The following is an 18,507-nucleotide window of genomic DNA, read 5'->3' as shown; positions in this document are numbered from 1 at the left end:
GCTTGAGGTCCATGCAAAAAAGTAGCTGCCTTTTATGTAGGAAATGGATGATTAAGTCTTTGGTGTTGTAAAAGCAACTTCATTTAAACATAACCACCCCCACCACCAAAAAAAGAAGAGGAAAAAAAAAAGTAAAGAAAATAATAAGGGAAAAACTCAAGACACACTTCCTATGGGGGGAAAAAACAGCATGTAATTTCTGTCCTTGATGGAATGTATTAAATAAGCAAACACCCCAACAAGGAAAACAAGTACTACGATGTAAAAATATTAAGAAAACCCTCTCACATGCATAAATGAAAGATTGCACACAAAGAACTCACATCTTTTCAAGGGGCGTGGGATGTTTCTACTCAAATTTGCAAATAGTAGTATGTCCCATTGTAGAGTGACTATTAATACTTCTTTGCTGGTTAAAGGTATTGAATGTATGTAAATGGACCCAGGATATTATAGTGCCTGGCCTATAAGAGGTTTTTTCTAAAGTATCAGTTCCCTTCATCTTTAAGCAAATTTACTTTTTTTTTCTCCCAGGATTTGGATGTAGCTTTGCCCATAATGGAGAATTATAAGGATCGATTATTGGCAATTGGAGAGGTAACACCAAATAGCTGATCAAATGACTTCTAATCTAGACTTACCTATGATATATGAATATCATCTTTAATTCACTGTTGGTGTTTACAACTGACTTAGATTATTACCTTCACCCTATTTAGCTAAATAATAATTTGTCAGTACTTCCTAAAAAAGCAAAAGAAGTTGGGGATAAAACAGTAGAAGGTTTCACTGTAGTCTTAAGTTCATGGAAGAAAACTACTTTCATTAGCATTTCTAATTCTTTTTTTCTTTTCCTTTTCTTAAATAGGGTCACCTGTGTGGTAGTTAACTTGGTGTATATTGACATACTTTAAATAGGCTAGAGTTTGTAATTAAAAAACATTTTTTATTATAAAATTTACAGTTGTGAGACATCTTTATCACTTGGTAATATACTCCACTTCTAATCAAAGATAAAAGATAAGAATGACACTTAAATTTAGAATATAGCAATGCATGCCAAAATAGTATCAAGGGAGACAGGCATTTATAATCTTCCCTGTCCAATGTAGTAACCATCCAACTGCTCAGCACTTGAAATGTGACTGGTCCAAACAGAGATGTGCTATGAATATAAAATACACAGGATTTCAAAGTCTTAGTACCCAAAATAGGATGTAAAATAACACAGTGACTTTTTATATTGATTTTGTGTTAAAATAATAAAATTACTATATAATAATGATGTTTTGGATGTATTAGGTTAAATAGGATTAAATAAAGTATTTATTAAAATTAATTTCACCTGATTCTTGTTAGTGTTTTTATTTTCTTATTTTTAAAAAAATGTTTATTTTTGGGAGAGAGAGAGAGAGAGAGAGAGCATAAGTGAAGGAGGGGCAGAGAGAGAGGGAAACACAATCTGAAGCAGGCTCTAGGCTCTGAGCTGTCAGCACAGAGCCCGACACGGAGCTCAAACCCATTAACTGACACAGCATGACCTGAGCCAAAGTCAGATGTATAACCAGGCGCCCCTTGTCCGTGTTTTTAACGAGGCTACTAGGAACTGTAAAGTTACACCTGTGCCTTGCATGTATGGCTCCCATCACATTTCTCTTGGACAGCACTGCTCCATAGCTCATCTTTTAGATTCGTTAAGCCATAAACATGTAAATCGGTTTTATTTTTCCATTGCAGGTGGGACTAGATTTCTCCCCCAGATTTGCTGGCAGTGATGAACAGAAGGAAGAGCAACGACAAGTCCTAATCCGTCAGGTCCAATTAGCCAAAAGATTAAATTTGCCTCTGTAGGTTAATTAATCATCATCTTTATTAATAGCTATGGAACAAATTAAATAATGATTCTCCTGAGGTGGAGCTTTGCTTTTCTATTTCTCTGAATTACTTTAATAGAACAATATAATACTTTCAGATTAAGTACCTAAAAGGAATTTTTTGTTGTTAAACAGAAATGTTCACTCACGCTCAGCTGGAAGACCCACCATCAGCCTCTTACGTGAGCAAGGTATTTAGGTTCCTGAGAGAAATGTGCCAGGCACTTTGGTTTGACAGTTCCACTCCATATTCTCATGGAATAAACTATGTTTCACTTCGATTTCTTAAAGAGAAGGAAGCGGGGCAAGGATGGAGGCGGAAATCCACTAAAGTGATTTTGCCAGTCTGTCCACTTTCAGGTGTGACTATGACATTTAGAAGGCCAGCAAAAAGCAAATGAAAAATTGGATCAAGTAATTTATATTCCTTAATTTAAAAATCGGCAATTCCAATTTTTTAATCAGCTTAACCAGCTGATTAAAGAGGGAGGAAAAAACAGAGCAAAGATGTGTTAACTGTTTTGCATGCTTTCTGGCTGCTGCTTCAGAAAATGGTGATTATACAGGCTGTGGCCATCAGACATAAAATGCTCTGTCAACTTCACCAGTTGCTTCTAAAGTGAAAATATACCTTAAAGAATTACTTTTCAGACTTATAAAGTCCCATTCACAGTAAGAATATCCTTTATTTTGATCACAATACATACACATGTATACTTTTTTTGTATTAAGACTTTATTTTGAGCAGTACATCTCTACAGTATGTATGAATATGTGCGCAGACATATATGCAGACACATACATATAAGCACGTGCTGGTCAGTCGTGACTCACTAAATTGATTTCATAATTCACTTAATAGTTGCAGTCTACAAATGATCACACCTACTATTTGAAAAAACAGTATCATATAGTAAAGTAAATGTAACTGCCTGCAGCTAGAAAGTATTGTATTTCTCAGTGATGAGAATCATTGGGATTACTAAAAATTACTGAGATTTTTTTAGGCAGGCTGAGTGGCCATCCTTTAAGAACTGGAGGTGATCTTGTGAAGCCAGCCCTGACCACAGAGTCTTTGTGTCACTGATTCCCTGTCTCTTCACAAGCATTCTTGTGAAGGATAATTTCACTGCTTAAAAACGTTGTAGGCACAACAATTGTTCCTGCTGAAACAATTTCCAAATGTCTAGAAAAAGTTTGATGATAAAGGATGTTTAGATATTTGTTTAAAAAATTGTATTTCAGTTGTATTCTGAAGATTACAAATGTGCTGTATTTTATACTGTACTGTTTGAACACTGTACATTTACCCTTTAGAAGTCATAGAACCTCATCCTTACATCCTAGTGACCAACATTTACTTAAAATTTACAATCTGTATTGCCCAATTTGATTCATGGGAAAACCTCTCATTAAAGAAATGAAACTTTAGCTTATCGTTAACCTTTGATAGGTGCTGACAAAGTGCTTCTGCATGCATTTGACGGCCGGCCATCTGTAGCCATGGAAGGAGTAAGAGCTGGGTACTTCTTCTCAATTCCTCCTTCTATCATAAGAAGTGGACAGGTAAGTTCTTTCATTAAGCCTCATTTTATGCTTTATGAAATACACTTTAAAATACAGGCTTTTATTACACACTTGTAATACTTATTCTAGTTACATTACAAAAATAAATCATAGGTCCCTACCTCACACTGACATGAAAAGGAACTAAAAAATGGATCAAAGACATAAACACAAAAGCTAAAATTTATAAAATTATTAGAAGAAAACAGATCAAAATCTTTATAACCTTAGAATTGGAAATGACTTCCTAGATATAACCCCAAAAGCACAAGTAATCAAAGAAAAAAAGTAGACCTCATCAAAACTTAAAACTTCCAGAGTAAAACAATTTTTGTGCTTTTATACTTGAAGAGACACTATCAAGAAAGTGAAAAGATAACTTAGAGAATGAGAAAAAGGATTTGCAAATTATATCTGATAAGAGTCTAGTGTCCAGAGTATATAAAACACCACTAGTACTCACAATTAGAAAGAAAAGTAGGTGTGCCTGGGTGGCTCAGTCCGTTGAGCATCCAGCCCTTGATTTCAGCTCAGGTCATGATCCCAGGGTTGTGGGACCAAGCCCTGTGTCAGGCTCTGCACTGGGCATGGAGCCTGCTTGGGATTCTCTCTTTCCCTCTTCCTCTGCCCCTTCCCTGTTCCTACTCTTGCTCTCATTCTCTCAAAAAAAAAAAAAAAAAAAGTATAAAAAGGCAAATAATCCAGTTTAAAAGTGGACAAAGGATTTAAATAGATATTTCTCCAAAAGACATAGAAATGGTCAGAAGGACATGAAAAGGACATCATTAGCCAATAAGAAAGTGCAAATCCAGGGTATGATGCAGTCCCACATTATACCTACTCAGTCTGACAGTTTCTCAAAAAATTAAACACAGTTAACATATGACCCAGCAATTCCACCCAAGAGAAATGAAAATCTACATCCACACATAAACTTGTACATGAATGTTTATAGCAGCATGATTCATAATAGCCAAAAACTAGAAACAGCCCAAATTTCCATCAGCTAATGAGTGGATAAACAAAATGTGGTGTACCCATTTAATGGAATATTATTCAGTCATAAAAAGAAATGAAGTACTGAGTCATGCTAAAACATGGATGAACGTTGAAAACATTATACTAAGAAAAAAAAGCCAGACACAAAAAAACACGTATCATTCCATTTATAGGAAATGTCCAGAATAGGCAAATTCATAGAGACTGAAAGACTAATGATTGCCAGGATGAAGGAAAACAGGAAGTGACTACTACTAATAACGGGGAAGGGGTATTTTTCTGGGATGATGAAAATGTTCTGGAATTATATACTGGTCATGGTTATACAACCTTGTGAATATAGTAAAAACCACTGAATTGTATACTTTTAAAGAATGAATATTATGGTACGTGAATTCTATCAATGAAAAAGGCAACAAAAACTAATTTAGGTAGTTTACCATATTTTTAGACACCCTCTTTATATTTTATTGCCTTTGATGTTGAGGTACATGTTACAGTGGATGGCACTTTAAATTCTATGAACAGTAAATTATCTACCAGTATTGAAAACTAATGTAAGTAGAGAGTATAGTATTGAGGTATAGCCAAATAGCCAAATTTTTAAAAAAAATATCTCCAAGGGGCATCTGGATGGCTAATTGGTTAAGCATCCAACTCTTGACTTCGCTCAGGTCACGATCCCAGGGTTGTGGGATCAAGCCACACATCTGGCTCCACACTGAGCGAGGAGCCTGCTTAGATTCTTTCTCTCTCTCCCTCTGCTCCCTCCCTTGCTCCTTCTCTCTCTAAAATAAAATAAAAAATTTTAAATATCTCCAATAGGAATTATTTCTGTTCTATTATTTTTTGAATTATAGTTTTAAAAATCAGGTCTATTGAGGAATATACCTATTGTGATTTGCCTTTTTTACATACAAAATTCTATTGGTTTTAACAAAGGTATAGTACCACCAGATTCAAGATACAGAATACTTCCATCATCCCAAAAAGTTGCTTCCTGCACCTTTCTAGGAAATTCCTCCTTCCACCCCTAATCCCTGGCAACCACTGATTTCTGTCCCTGTAGTTTTACCTATTCCAGAACGTGATCTAAATGAAATAATTTATGTAAGCTTTTGGGTCTGACTTCTTTTACTTAATGCTTTTGGAATCATCTGTGTTGTTGCATGTATAAATAGTTTATTTTGCATATGTAGTTTATTTTGATTGCATGTGGATTTTCCAGATTATCCATTTACCAGTTGAGAAACATTTGGATTGTTTCCAGTTTCAGGCTATTATGAATAGAGCTGATATAAACATTAACATACAGGTCTTTGTTTGGACATAAATATTCATTTCTTGTGTGTTAAAACCTAGAGGTGCTATTACTGAGTTATAAGGTTAAATGTATGTTTAACTTATTAAGAAACCGTCACACTGATTTCCAACTGACTGTCCTATTTTGGATTCCCAAAGTCTTGGTTCTACATCCTTACTAGCAGTTTTGTTGTCATTTTTGTAGCTATTCTGATATATGCATAATCATCACTCATTGTGGTTTCCATTGCATTTTTTCAGTTAGTGATATTTAAAATTTATGTTCCATGCTGATAATGTGGAGCCTGCTTGGGATTCTCTCTCACTCCCTCTCCCTCAGTCTCCCTGGCTCTCTGTCCCTCCCTCACTTGTGCTCTCTCTCAAATGAAAATTTTTTAAAAATTTAAAAGCACATCTTTGCAGGGGTGCCTAGCAGGCTCAGTCAATACAACTTGTGACTCTTTGTCTCAGAGTTGTGAGTTGAGCCCTACATTGGGTGTAGAAGAGATTACTTAGGAAAAAAAATTTTTTTAAATAAAAGCACATCTTTTCATGTGCTTATTTAGCATCCATACATCCATGTCTCTTTTCTGGTGAAATTTCATTCAAATAGTTTGCACCTTTTTATTTGGGTTGTTTTTATTGTTGAGTTGGCAGGGTTCTTTATATATTCTGGATGCAATCCTTTATCTGCTATGTGTTTTGCAAATGTCTTCTCTCATTTTCTCACACATATATTCCTTTATTTTCTCTAGTGTCTTTCAAAGAGCAGAAGTTCTCTATTTCGATAAACTTGAGTTACTATTTTTCTTTTAGGATTTGTGCTTTTAGTATCATAACTAAGAAACCTATCTAACCCAAGATCAAAAAGATTTTCTCTTATGTTTTCTTCTAGAAGACTTACAGATTTAGTTTTACATTTAGATTTGTGATCTATTTTGTATATGTTGTAAAGTATGAGGCAAGGTTCGCTATTTTGCCTATAAATATCTGGTTCTGATATAATTTGCTGAACAGATTATCCTTTCTCCCTGAGGTTACTTTGGCACTTTAAAAAAATATACTGGCCATATATCTTGGTCTATTTCTCATTTTGCAGTTCTTTTCCTTTGATGTAAATGTCTGTTCCTATGCTAATATCACAGAATCATGATTATATTAGATTTATAGTAAGTTTTGAAATCAGGTAGTGTATTTCTCACACTATAAAGCAAATATCACAGTAAAGCTGTCTTAACAATGGGCGTAGTAATTATTAAATCACATTGTAAACAGATGTGTTGTCATCCAGGCTTTGTTGTTCCACTATAGAGCACAAGCAGAATAAATTCAGCATTATTCTTAAGGCCCTAGGATTTTTGAAATGATAAGTAAACATAGGTTTCAACTTAAAGTCAATCAGCTGCATTAGAACCTAACAAGAAAGTCAGCCTGTCCTTTGAAGTTTTGAAGCCAGGCGTTGACTTTTTCTCTCTAGCTGAGAAAATCCTAGATGGCGTCTTCTTCCAATAGAAGTCTGTTCTGTCTACCCTGAAAATCTGTTGTTTCGCGCGGCCGCCTCCATGAACTCTCTTGGCTGGATCTCCCGGAGAACTTGCTGCCCTTATGCGTCAGCACTTGCTGCTCGGCCTCGCCCCTTCATGTTTTGGAGATAGCCTCTTTCCTTAAACTCCATGGACCAACTTCTGCTAGTTTCAGAATTTACTTCTGCAGCTTCCTTGCCTCTTTCAGCTTTCATAGAATTGAAGGGCATTGCTCTGGATTGGGCTGTGGTTGGTTTGGTCTCCCATCCAGACCACTCAAACTTTTCTCCGTATCAGCAATAAGGTGTTTCACTTTCTTACCAATGGTGTGTTCACTGGAGCAGCACTTTTCATTTCCTCCAAGAACTTTTTCTGCGCATTCACACCTCAGCTAACTGGCACAAGAGGCATCACTTTCTGCCTGTCTGGGCTTTCCTCACCAAGCTTAACCATTTTTGACTTTTGATTTAAAATGAGAGCTGTGTGACTCTTCCTTTCCCTTGAACACTTAGCGGCCATTGTAGGGTGACTCATTGGCCTAATTTCAGTATTGTGTGTAGGGAGGCCTGGGGAGGGGGAGAGAGAGGCCAGGGAATGGCTGGTGGGGGGAGCTGTCAGAACACACACATTTATCAGTTAAGTTTACCGTCTTGTATGGGCACAGTTCCTGGTGCCACCGAGCAGTTACACTAGTAACATCAAAGATTGCTGGTCACAAATCAGCATAAGAGATATAACAACAATGAAGATGTTTGAAATATTGCAAGAATTACCAAAATGTGAGACAGTGACATAAAGTAAATGCTTTTGGAAAAAAAGGCGCTGATAGACTTGCTAGATATAGGGTTGTTGTAAACCTTCAATTTATTTAAAAAAACAAAAACAAAAACAAAAAAACCCCTCAATATCTGTGAAACACAATAAAGCAAGGTGTGCCTATTAGTTTAAGGTATAGTTAATAGTTAAGTTTCATATTATTTATTTAAAATCTTCCTTGTTTTCTAATATAAACCTTTAATGCTATAGTTGCATTAGCACTAACCAGTTTTTATAGTTGCAATCCACAAATTTTGATAGATGCTGTATTTTCACTTTCTTTCAGGTTGAAATATTTTCTAATTTACCTTGTGACTTCCTCTTTGACCATATTGATTATTTCAAAGTGTGTTGCTTAATTTTCAAATACTTAGGAACTTTCCTGAGTTATCAGGATCTGATCTCTAATTCTACTGTGTTCAGGAAATATACATTGTATAAATTTAATTCTTCCAAATTAGTTGAGGGGGCACCTGAGTGGCTCAGTCAGTTAAGCATCTGACTGTAGCTTAGGTCATATCACTGTTCGTGAGTTTGAGCCCCACTCCGGGCTCTGTGCTGACTGCTCGACCCTGGAGCCTGCTTCAGATTCTGTGTCTCCCTCTCCCTGCCCCTCCCCTGCTCTCTTTCTGTCTCTCTCAAAAATAAACATTGAAAAAGAATTTTTAATAAATTAGTTAAGGCTTAGTAGCCCAGAATATGGTCTGTCTTGGTGATTAGAACATACATACTTGAAAATAATGTGTATTCTGCTATTGGTGGATGGAATGTTCTAGAAATGTCAGTTAGGTCAAGTTAATTGATAATCCAAGATTATTTTTATTTCTCCTACTTTTATCAAGTGTAGAAAATTTTACTATTTAATAATAATTTTTAGCTGTATCATTTCTTTTCCAACACTAAAATACTATTTTTTCTAATTTTAAACACAGAATATTTACATTATAGAAGATTGAAACACTTCAGAAAAGAACAAATTTTAAGTCCACCTAAGTCCTACCACTCAGAGATAACCATTGATAACACTGATTCAGATAAAATAAGATACCTTATTCTTTTTTTTTTTTGAGTCAGCTTCATGGATATGTTTGTGTTTATAAATATTGATCTACTTCTTCTTTAAAGTGATTGCAAAATATTTCACAATATGGATGTACCATAATTTATTTAATCATTACCATAAGTAAAGGTTAGGTCATTTCTAGTTTTTCTCTGTTAATAAACAGTGCTTCAGTACTCGGCTACAGAAAAGAATGCAGTCTTACCATTTGCAACAGTATGGATGGACCTAGAGGGTATTATGCTAAGTGAAATAAATCAGACAGAAAAAAACAAATAACCATATGATTTTACTTCTGTGTGGAATCTAAAAAAAGACACAAATGAACAAACAAAACCAAACAGACTCTCAAGAGAACAAACTAGTGGTTGCCAGAGAGGAATGGAGTGGGGAAATGGACAAAATAGGTGACGGGGATTAAGACGTACAGACTTTCAATTACAAAATATGTCGTGGGGTTGAAAAGTACAGCATAGGGAATATAGTCAATACTATTGTTAATAATCTTGTATGGTGACGATGCTATTAGGGGGACACTTAGTAATGTATGTATTTACCAACTGTGTTGTACACCCGAAACTAATATAATACTGCACATCAACTATACTTCAGTTTAAAGCACTTCAATGAATGAGGCGCCTGAGTGCATCCGATTTCCACTCAGGTCATGATCTCACAGTCATGAGTTCGAGCCCTGAGTTGGGCTCTGTGCTGACAGCTCAGAGCCTGGAGCCTGTTTCGGATTCTGTGTCCCCCTCTCTCTCTGCCCCTCCCCCACTCATGCTCTGTCTATTTCTATCTCTCAAAAGTAATAAATGTTAAAAAAAATTTTAAGGTACTTCAGTGAATACCTTTGTACATCCACAGATACATGTGCATTCTTGTGCAAAATACCCTATAAATGGAACCATTGAGGGAAGGGTATACATTTTTAATTTTTTGGTTAAATTGTCACATTTCCTTAAAGGAAGTTTTTGACAATTTAGTGTTTATCTACCAATAGTGCATAATTCTATGCTTTTGACATTTTAATCTTAAAATAACTTATTTTAACCATGTTTCACTTTGTATCTGTCTCCCATCTTTTAATTTTTTACTTTTTTTAATTTGAGTAAAGTTGACACACAGTGTTATACTAGTTTCAGGCATACAACATAGTCATTCACTTCTCACTTTTACTTTAAAAGTGCACTGGCAGCAAGAGAATTATGTTCTTGGTATAAAACTCATGGGGTTCGTTACAATCATAATCCAGACAGAAAATCATAAACAAGAAAATAAAGCTGTCTCCTACCCAGTCTAAAATTGTCACTGTGCATATGAACTTTGAATTGGTAAACATCAAGCCTTGAGTGACTGACAGTGAATGGTAGGAGCGAACACTGAGTGTGGTGGTGGCGGTGGCTGAGAACCCACACAAGTCTCTTCCTTGGATCTCCTGGGGGCGTGTGAGACCAGACGTTTGGCTTTCTTGCTGGGTGCACTTCCTTTTTGGCTTGGTTACTACTGCTTGGGTCCCTGAAGGCTTTGGATAATCTTTGGCAATGAATGTTTCTGTTTAAATCTATCAGTTAGTAGTAGAAGGAGGAGAACATAGTGAACAACTATTACGTGAATATGAAAGCATGAGTTTTAGGTTCCTGGAGAGCAAGATGCATTGGTATATGGGGTTAGTGTACCTTTTTTATCTTGATGACTCATGTTTTAAACTGACTGGCTCTCTCTTTTCTCTAAGAAGCAGAAACTTGTGAAACAGTTGCCTTTAACTTCAATTTGCTTAGAAACAGATTCACCTGCGCTAGGACCAGAAAAACAGGTAAATGATTATCTGAAATCTACATTATTTAGATTGTATCTTTCTTTTGGGCTATCTTCAGTTTAGCTGTGTGTCTCAATACAGTGCAAATACAGTGGAATCCTATTTTAATGCTAGGTTGAAAGTTTTATTAATTATATAGCTCTTGTGCTCCCGCATGTATTTTTGGATATCGGCCATGTCTTAATTTATGTAATAATGAGAGCCCGACAAGTATAGTAAAAGAAATTCAGTATCTAGAGTCAAAAAGATGTTGATTCAGGTCCTGTCCCTGCCACCCACTTAACTGTGACTTTGGGCAAGTTGCTTAATCTCTTTGAAACTGTGTCCTCATTTACACAATGTGGGCAATATAATAATAGAATACTTGAGAATCTTACAGTGAGGGCTAAATGAAATAATATATGAAATAATATATGAAATGTGCAGGAGTATCTGGTTTATAGTAGATGCTCAAGAAACATTTCTTTTTTTGGTTTCAATTAGATGTTACAATGAGGCTCTGTTTCTTTCAGTACAAATGTTGATGTAGTCATAGACCTATTGATGTGATGCTTGCTTTACATTTTATTATTGTAGGCCACAAAGAATAATATTTTAAATATTGCTGCCTTTTAAAATTATAACTGAAAGGAAGCCAGAGTATCTGCTCTGTTTGCTTTGGACACTGCCTGTTACATTCACCTCCCAGTGTGGCTTCTTGAGTGCCCTTGGCTGCCCATCAGCTCTGTGTCTCCACACCTTCCAGGTTCAGAGGACTGGAACTCATGACTCAGAAGTTTGGGAGAAGTAGTGATGTGATTTTTTAATAAACTATGATTACTTATGATTGCAATGTGAATTTTGGTAATTAATGTCCAGTTAGTTACATATTTGTATAAGTCAGCTCTTAAAGGAATATAGAAGACAGAGGAGTGAAGAAATAGAGGATCACAATTCCAGTTAATCTTTCATTTGGGTAGAGGACAAAATGGTACAGAATTGCTTTCCTGGTTCATATAAACTAGAAGGAACAGAAGGTAGCGTTTTTCTCCCTAAACAGAAATGAATTTCAGATGCTGTCTAACTCAGTTTATATTTGCACCTAGCTGATTTGTCAAAATTCTGGGCTTCTAGCATAGCGCCTTGCACATAGCAGGTACTCAGAAATATTTATTGAATAAATGAATTTTGTAGCTGACTATACTTTTTGTCAAGTAAAGTGTGTTTGTTTAGAAAATTAGAAAACAAAATCATAGACAAGAAAATAGAACTATGTACTACTGAAAAGTTAGCACTAGAGTGCTCTTAGCATAAGCCCTGATGCCAGATTTCTCAGGTTTAAACCTCAGCCCGCCTCCACAGCAGCCGTTTAGCATTCCTTTTTATCTGTTAAAAAAGTGACACTCAACAAAGCTGATAATAATAGTATCTGTTGCATAGAGTTACTTTGAGGAATAAATGAGAAATTCCATGAAGAGTTTACAACAAAATCTTGCCTACAATAAGCACTAAATAAATTTAAGTTTTTATGTCCTTCCAGCCTTTTTAATATCCGTATATGAACATACATATTTTTCATAAAAATAGGAATAGCCTGAACAAATTTCGTAACTCACTTTGTGTGGGAAACATCTGTATATGTCTGTATGCTTTACCCCCACCATGTTTAACAACTGTGTAATATTCCAGTATGTGAAAGTACCGTAATATATGTAACTTGATATTGTTATTTACATTGTTTCCAACCGAGTATCATAAACAATATGATGAACATCCTTAAACAAAAATCTTGGCGCATATTTTTCATTGTTTTTTTTAGGCTAATTATCAAGGTTTTTTTTTTAAATTGTAACAGTCATCTTATTCCTCTGAATATTATCATCCAGAGTAGAAAACATAATAAAAATAATACAATTTATAAAAGCTAAGTGCTACAAATTATAGATACACCACTGTTTTGTGACAACTAGAAAAGGAAAAAGCACTGCCAATTATGCTGTGGCATGCCATTGAGTGTAAGTAAAACGTATATCAGTTTCAGAGATGTTAAACAGGGGCAAATGCGTCCTAGTATCAGTGAAATACCAGTACCTAATTTATTTATTCTTTGAGACACACCGTAGCAATTCTTGAATCCAGCTGTAATAAACCTGCGAGGTGAAGAGGCCAAGCGCAGAGCAGTGGCCTTTACAGGCAGTCACTTGGGCAGCAAGCCCAAGCACAGTTAATCTCTCGGGCAGGCAGGTCACCACGTGCTCACCACCTGCAGACTGCCGTATGTGCTGGGCCCTGGGCCTCAGTGTTAACACTCTTTTTGTTCTTTTTAAGAACAACATCTACTTACAGTCAACATTGTACAGGCCAACATTGTGGCTATAGCTTTTAAGCAGAAGTTCAGGGCCTTCTCCCCAGCCTCCCCTCCCCTCCCCTGTCATTAAGAAAAAAAATTAAAAGCTCAATGGTTTTTATCAACTCAGCTTTGTTCTGCTCTATCTATGATCTCTAAGATTGCTTCCTTTGAGTGTCATGTCTGATTCACTGTCTGCTTTGTTCTGTTTCAGGTACGAAATGAACCCCGAAATATTTCCATTTCAGCAGAATATATTGCCCAGGTGAAGGGGATCTCAGTAGAAGAAGTTATAGAAGTGACAACACAGAATGCATTGAAACTATTCCCCAAGCTTCGGCAGCTGCTCCAGAAGTAGCTTCGAAACCAAATCTGCTGCAGGGGACAGCATTTTAGAGAAAGAAATGTTCCAATTAAGACTCTGAACTAGGGGCACCCAGGTGGCTCAGGCAGTTAAGCGTCCGACTTTGGCTCAGGTCATGATCTCACAGTTTGTGGGTTCAAACTCTGTGTTGGGTTCTGTGATGGCAACTCAGAGCCTGGAGCCTGCTTTGGATTCTGTGTCTCCCTCTCTCTGTTTCTCCCCCACTCATGCTATGTCTCTGTGTCTCAAAAATAAATAAATGTTAAAAAAAAAAAAGTCCTAACTGAGGAAGCCATTATGTAAGACTATAGATAATTATAATTTTAGAGAAATATTTCTCCTAAAACTGGGCTTGGATCCTGAAACCCTGGGTTCTGATTCCACTTCGTGCTTCTTTTTAGTTAATGGAGCCCTAGCAGCAGGAGATTGGGAAACACCACTGCTGCTTACCTTCCCCGTTAAGTAGAACCACCGTATGAACTGAAACCATTTCTTCTGGCCAGTGTGGCTCCCACTGGTAAGACATAAGTGCTACCACGATGGCTAAAGTTTGATCCTTCCCATAGGATTCATCTGGTGAAAGGAGATCATCTAGTTTTTTATGCTGTCAGAAATCTCTTTTTTCTGGGTTTGTAAAATTGAATTGTTAGGACTTTGAATTACTTCTTTATAAGAGAAAAATGTATAGATTCTTCTATTGATCCTAGACTTTGACATAGGAGGCCATTGGTGTGTGCGATCACGATTAAATACCAAGCCCCAAAGCTTAGGTAATAAACTAAAGATCCAGGCTGAATTGTGCCACATTTAAAATGTATATAGGGTGTAGTAGGCATGACTTTGAGTATATAATGAAAGAAAATGCAAAATGCTTATTGATTTATGATGTGGTTTCATCTTAGCTTGGGCAAACCATGTAGTATTTAATACACAGTAGCAAAATATTTACTATTGAAGCTTGAAAAGATGTCAGTTTTTTGTGTGCAATCTTTCATTTATGCATGTGAGAGGGTTGTCTTTTTTTTTTAATGTTTTTACATTGTTGTACTTGTTTTGCTTGTTGGTGGTGTTTGCTTATTTAATAACATTCCATCAAGGACAGAAATTTAAAAAATAAAATAAAATAAAATGTACATAGATTTGTTAAAAATGTATCTGACTATTTTTGCATGTAGTGATATTTTATATTTTTAAGTTTTAAAAATCATGGCTGCAAAGAGTTCTGTGAATTGATGGTGGAGATGTATGTAATATCCCCACCACTGCACGTAATGAATGTACGTAATGTCACTCAACTATTCACTTAGATTTATGTGTATTTTACAATTTAAAAAAATCTTATGTGTAGTTTACCAGGTGTTGTGACTCACACCAAAATCTGAGTATTTAATTTTACTAAATTATACAATCAGCAAATACTGGAAAAAGTACCTATCACAGAAAAAAGTTAACTTCTTAAAAAGCTATAGTGATTTTATATAATCCTTAATATTTTGAAATGAATCTACTTATAGAGGAATCAAAACTAGTTCTAGGGTAGACAGCCCAAACAACTAGACTAGCTAAGAAACCAAAGAGGATGCTTTACGAGGATCTTAAATGCCCGTCAGCATCACAAGAGATTTATTTATGTATTTATGTATGTATGTATGTATGTATGTATGTATTTTTCATTCCTATATTTAGTGGGAGGCTCCATTAAAATCTGACTTCAGAGCTCTCTTTCAACTCTATTTCTTCTATTTCCCACCCCTTCGTCCAACTCTCACCTTTAACTCCTTTGAAGACTTGGCTGACTTGACTCCCCCTTGCCTGATCATCCCAGCCAGACACGACCCCTGCCCTCCAAATCGTGCAGCCACTTTCTTCACTTACTCCTCTGTTTATTTGTTTCATCAATTACACAAACAGTTCTTGAGCCCCTCCTTGTGGGTTTTCCACCAATCTAGGCCCAAAGGCTACAGAGAGGAATGAGACATGGTCCATGCCTTCAGTAATTTATAAAGTGGGAAAATAATTTCAAAACGATGTTGAGAAGCACTATAATGAAGAATAGAGTTCTATAAAAACCAGTCTGATGACAACACACATTAATTTTGTTTAAGTTTATTCATTTATTTTTGAGGGGATATGAGTGCAGGATGGGCAGGGAGAGAGGGAGACAGAATCCCAAGCAGGCTCCACTCAGTGCAAAGCCCAATGCAGGGCTGGAATCCACGACCCGTCTCTGAGCCAAGATCAAGATCAAGGACACATAACTGACTGAGACATCAGACGCCTCAACACATATTCCTTTTTACTAGGCTTACCTGGTGTATGTCTTTCACATCTAGAGGTTGCAGACCATGTGAGAACATACCAATTACATTCTTTTTGCATCTTCTCTGTGGCCTGAAACAAGTTTAGTAATATCATATGCTCTCACTTATTTTTTAAATGTGGGAATGGAGGCAGTAAGTCCAACTGATGTGTTATCTTTCAATCTACTTTTTGAAATGGAGATTTTTAAAATTTTTTTAATGTTTGTTTTTGAGAGAGAGAGAGAGAGAGAGAGAGAGAGAGAGAGATTGCAAATGGGGAAAGGGCAGAGAGAGAGACACACACAAAATCCAAAACAGGCTCCAGGCTCAGGCTCAGCACAGAGCCCGAAAAGGGGCTTGAACTCACCAGCTGGGAGATCATGACCTGAGCTGAAGTTGGACACCCAACCAACTGAGCTACCCCAGTGCCCCAAAATGCAGATTTAATACTGTGTACCTTTTAACTGGTTGGGTTTGTTTTGAGATGCACATTTTTCTTCTCCAACCTATAAATGAAATGTACATTTACTTCATGCTATTCAAAGATTTTCTAAGGGTAAACATTCTGAAAAACAGGAATAAACCCTCATGGTCTGGGAAAGCAAATCTTTTGTGTCCTATAGGGACACCCTCCTCCAAGTGAAAGGCAAAGAGGGCTTTTCTCCTTTCCATACTCCACACCACACATGGTGATCTTCCTTACCAAAGGAAACCTTTCTTATTCCAACTTTTGTCTTTTTTTAAATTCTGGTAAGAATCAGATGAATATGTATCATTTTGTACATTAAAAAAGAATTAATACCAGCTCTGTTTTTTTTCATTATTATGCAACCAAAGTTTCACTTGTTCACTCTGCTGCTTGCTCTAATTCCCGCCCACTTTTTGTCATAATCCTCCGGCCTATGGGTGGTGTGTGTTTCCCTTCTCTCTCCCAGACCCCTCTTCTCAATTAAACATACAGAAGAGTCTTGGGGCACCTGAGTGGCTCAGTCAGTTAAGCGTCCCACTTGAGCTCCACATCAGGCTCTGTGTTAACAGCATGGAGCCTGCTTGGGATCCTCTCTCTCCCTCTCTCCTTTTCTCTATGCCTCTCCCTGCCTTCAATGTCTCTCTCTCTCAAAAGTAAATAAATAAACATTAAAAATAAAAAGTAAAATGTAGTTATGTAAAAAAAAAAGTGTAGCTTGAGCTACACTCCTACTTCAGAATTTAATTTTTTTATTTGCCCTTTCTTGCCCCTTTCATGCTTTTGATTGAATAATTCAGCATAGTGACATTTCATTTACGGGATCTGAGTAACATAGAAAGGATTTCCCGAGACTGTTCTGTGCTTTTTAGAGCTTAGCTTTTATTTTTTTTAAGATTTTTAACGTTTTTTATTTAATTTTGAAAGACAGAGAGAGACAGCTCGAACAGGGGAGGGTCAGAGAGAGAGGGAGATACAGAATGCAAAGCAGGCTCCAGGCTCTGAGCTAGCTGTCAGCACAGAGCCTGACGCAGGGCTCGAACCCACGAACTGTGAGATCATGACCTGAGCCGAAGCCGGACGCTTAACCGACTGAGCCACCCAGGCACCCCAAAAGCTTAGCTTTTCAAGCATAAGCAAATCTCACTGTCCTTTTTATTTTTTTCCCCACTATCCCTTTTAAATTTCGACAGAGTCTGTGCTAATAATTACAAAGTCAGTTAAAAAGATAAAGTGGAAGAAAATAGATAATTCAGGGATTATCAGTGTTACAAGTTTAAACATGGGGCTCCAGACAAAAGCACTGTAGTAGGCCCTCCTCACCCTCTCTGTTTTTGGCTGATTCCAAAGCAAGCACATCTCCAAAAATGATGTTTGGTGAGCATTCCTGTAATTTACGAACAACCTGAATAGTATTTATACCTTGCATGTTAAAACTGGTGCAAATAAGGGGGCCAAGATGGCAGAACAGCATGGAAGGTTTTCACTTCTCTCGTCCCTGAAATGCAACTAGATCAACACCAAAACATCTTGCACACCTAGAAAACTGATCTGAGGTGCTCGCTTCGGCAGCACATATACTAAAATTGGAACGATACAGAGAAGATTAGCATGGCCCCTGCGCCAGGATGACACGCAAATTCATGAAGCGTTCCATATTTTTAATCAAAACCACACTGAGATACCACCTCACGCCAGTCAGAGTGGCTAAAATGAACAAAGCAAGAGACTATAGATATTGGAGAGGGTGTGGAGAGATGGGCACCCTCCTACACTGTTGGTGGGAATGTAAACTGGTGCAGCCGCTCTGGAAAACAGTGTGGAGGCTCCTCAAAATCTATCGATAGAACTCCCTTATGACCCAGCAATAGCATTGCTGGGGATTTACCCAAGAGATACAGAAATGCTGATGCATAGGACCACATGTACCCCAATGTTCATAGCAGCAATGTCAACAATAGCCAAAACATGGAAGGAGCCTAAATGTCCATCACCTGACGAATGGATCAAGAAGATGTGGTATATATTCACGATGGAGTACTACATGGCAATGAGAGGGAATGACATATGGCCTTTGTAGGAAAGTGGATGG

At 36.9% G+C, this 18,507-nt stretch overlaps 1 protein-coding gene and 1 non-coding gene across 2 annotated transcripts in view; both read left to right on the top strand.

The window, feature by feature from the left end:
- TATDN3 (TatD DNase domain containing 3) overlaps positions 1–13,789 on the top strand; it is a 20,451-nt gene extending 6,662 nt beyond the window's left edge. Inside the window, exons 4-9 of the mRNA XM_029935314.1 lie at positions 535–597; positions 1,738–1,847; positions 2,010–2,065; positions 3,328–3,440; positions 10,876–10,956; positions 13,500–13,789. Coding sequence (XP_029791174.1) covers positions 535–597; positions 1,738–1,847; positions 2,010–2,065; positions 3,328–3,440; positions 10,876–10,956; positions 13,500–13,643 — 567 coding nt within the window. The 3' untranslated portion in view covers positions 13,644–13,789. The remainder of the gene's footprint in view (positions 1–534; positions 598–1,737; positions 1,848–2,009; positions 2,066–3,327; positions 3,441–10,875; positions 10,957–13,499) is intronic.
- A 4,182-nt stretch (positions 13,790–17,971) lies between these two features.
- Positions 17,972–18,078, top strand: LOC115288745. The gene has a single exon (XR_003907151.1). It is a non-coding gene; the product is annotated as a U6 spliceosomal RNA (small nuclear RNA).
- Positions 18,079–18,507: the final 429 nt, after the last annotated feature.

Source organism: Suricata suricatta, chromosome 3, assembly GCF_006229205.1.
Source record: "Suricata suricatta isolate VVHF042 chromosome 3, meerkat_22Aug2017_6uvM2_HiC, whole genome shotgun sequence".
Lineage (NCBI taxonomy): Eukaryota > Metazoa > Chordata > Mammalia > Carnivora > Herpestidae > Suricata > Suricata suricatta.
The sequence above is the reverse complement of the archived record's forward strand: the minus strand, read 5'-3'. Positions and strand labels throughout refer to the sequence as shown.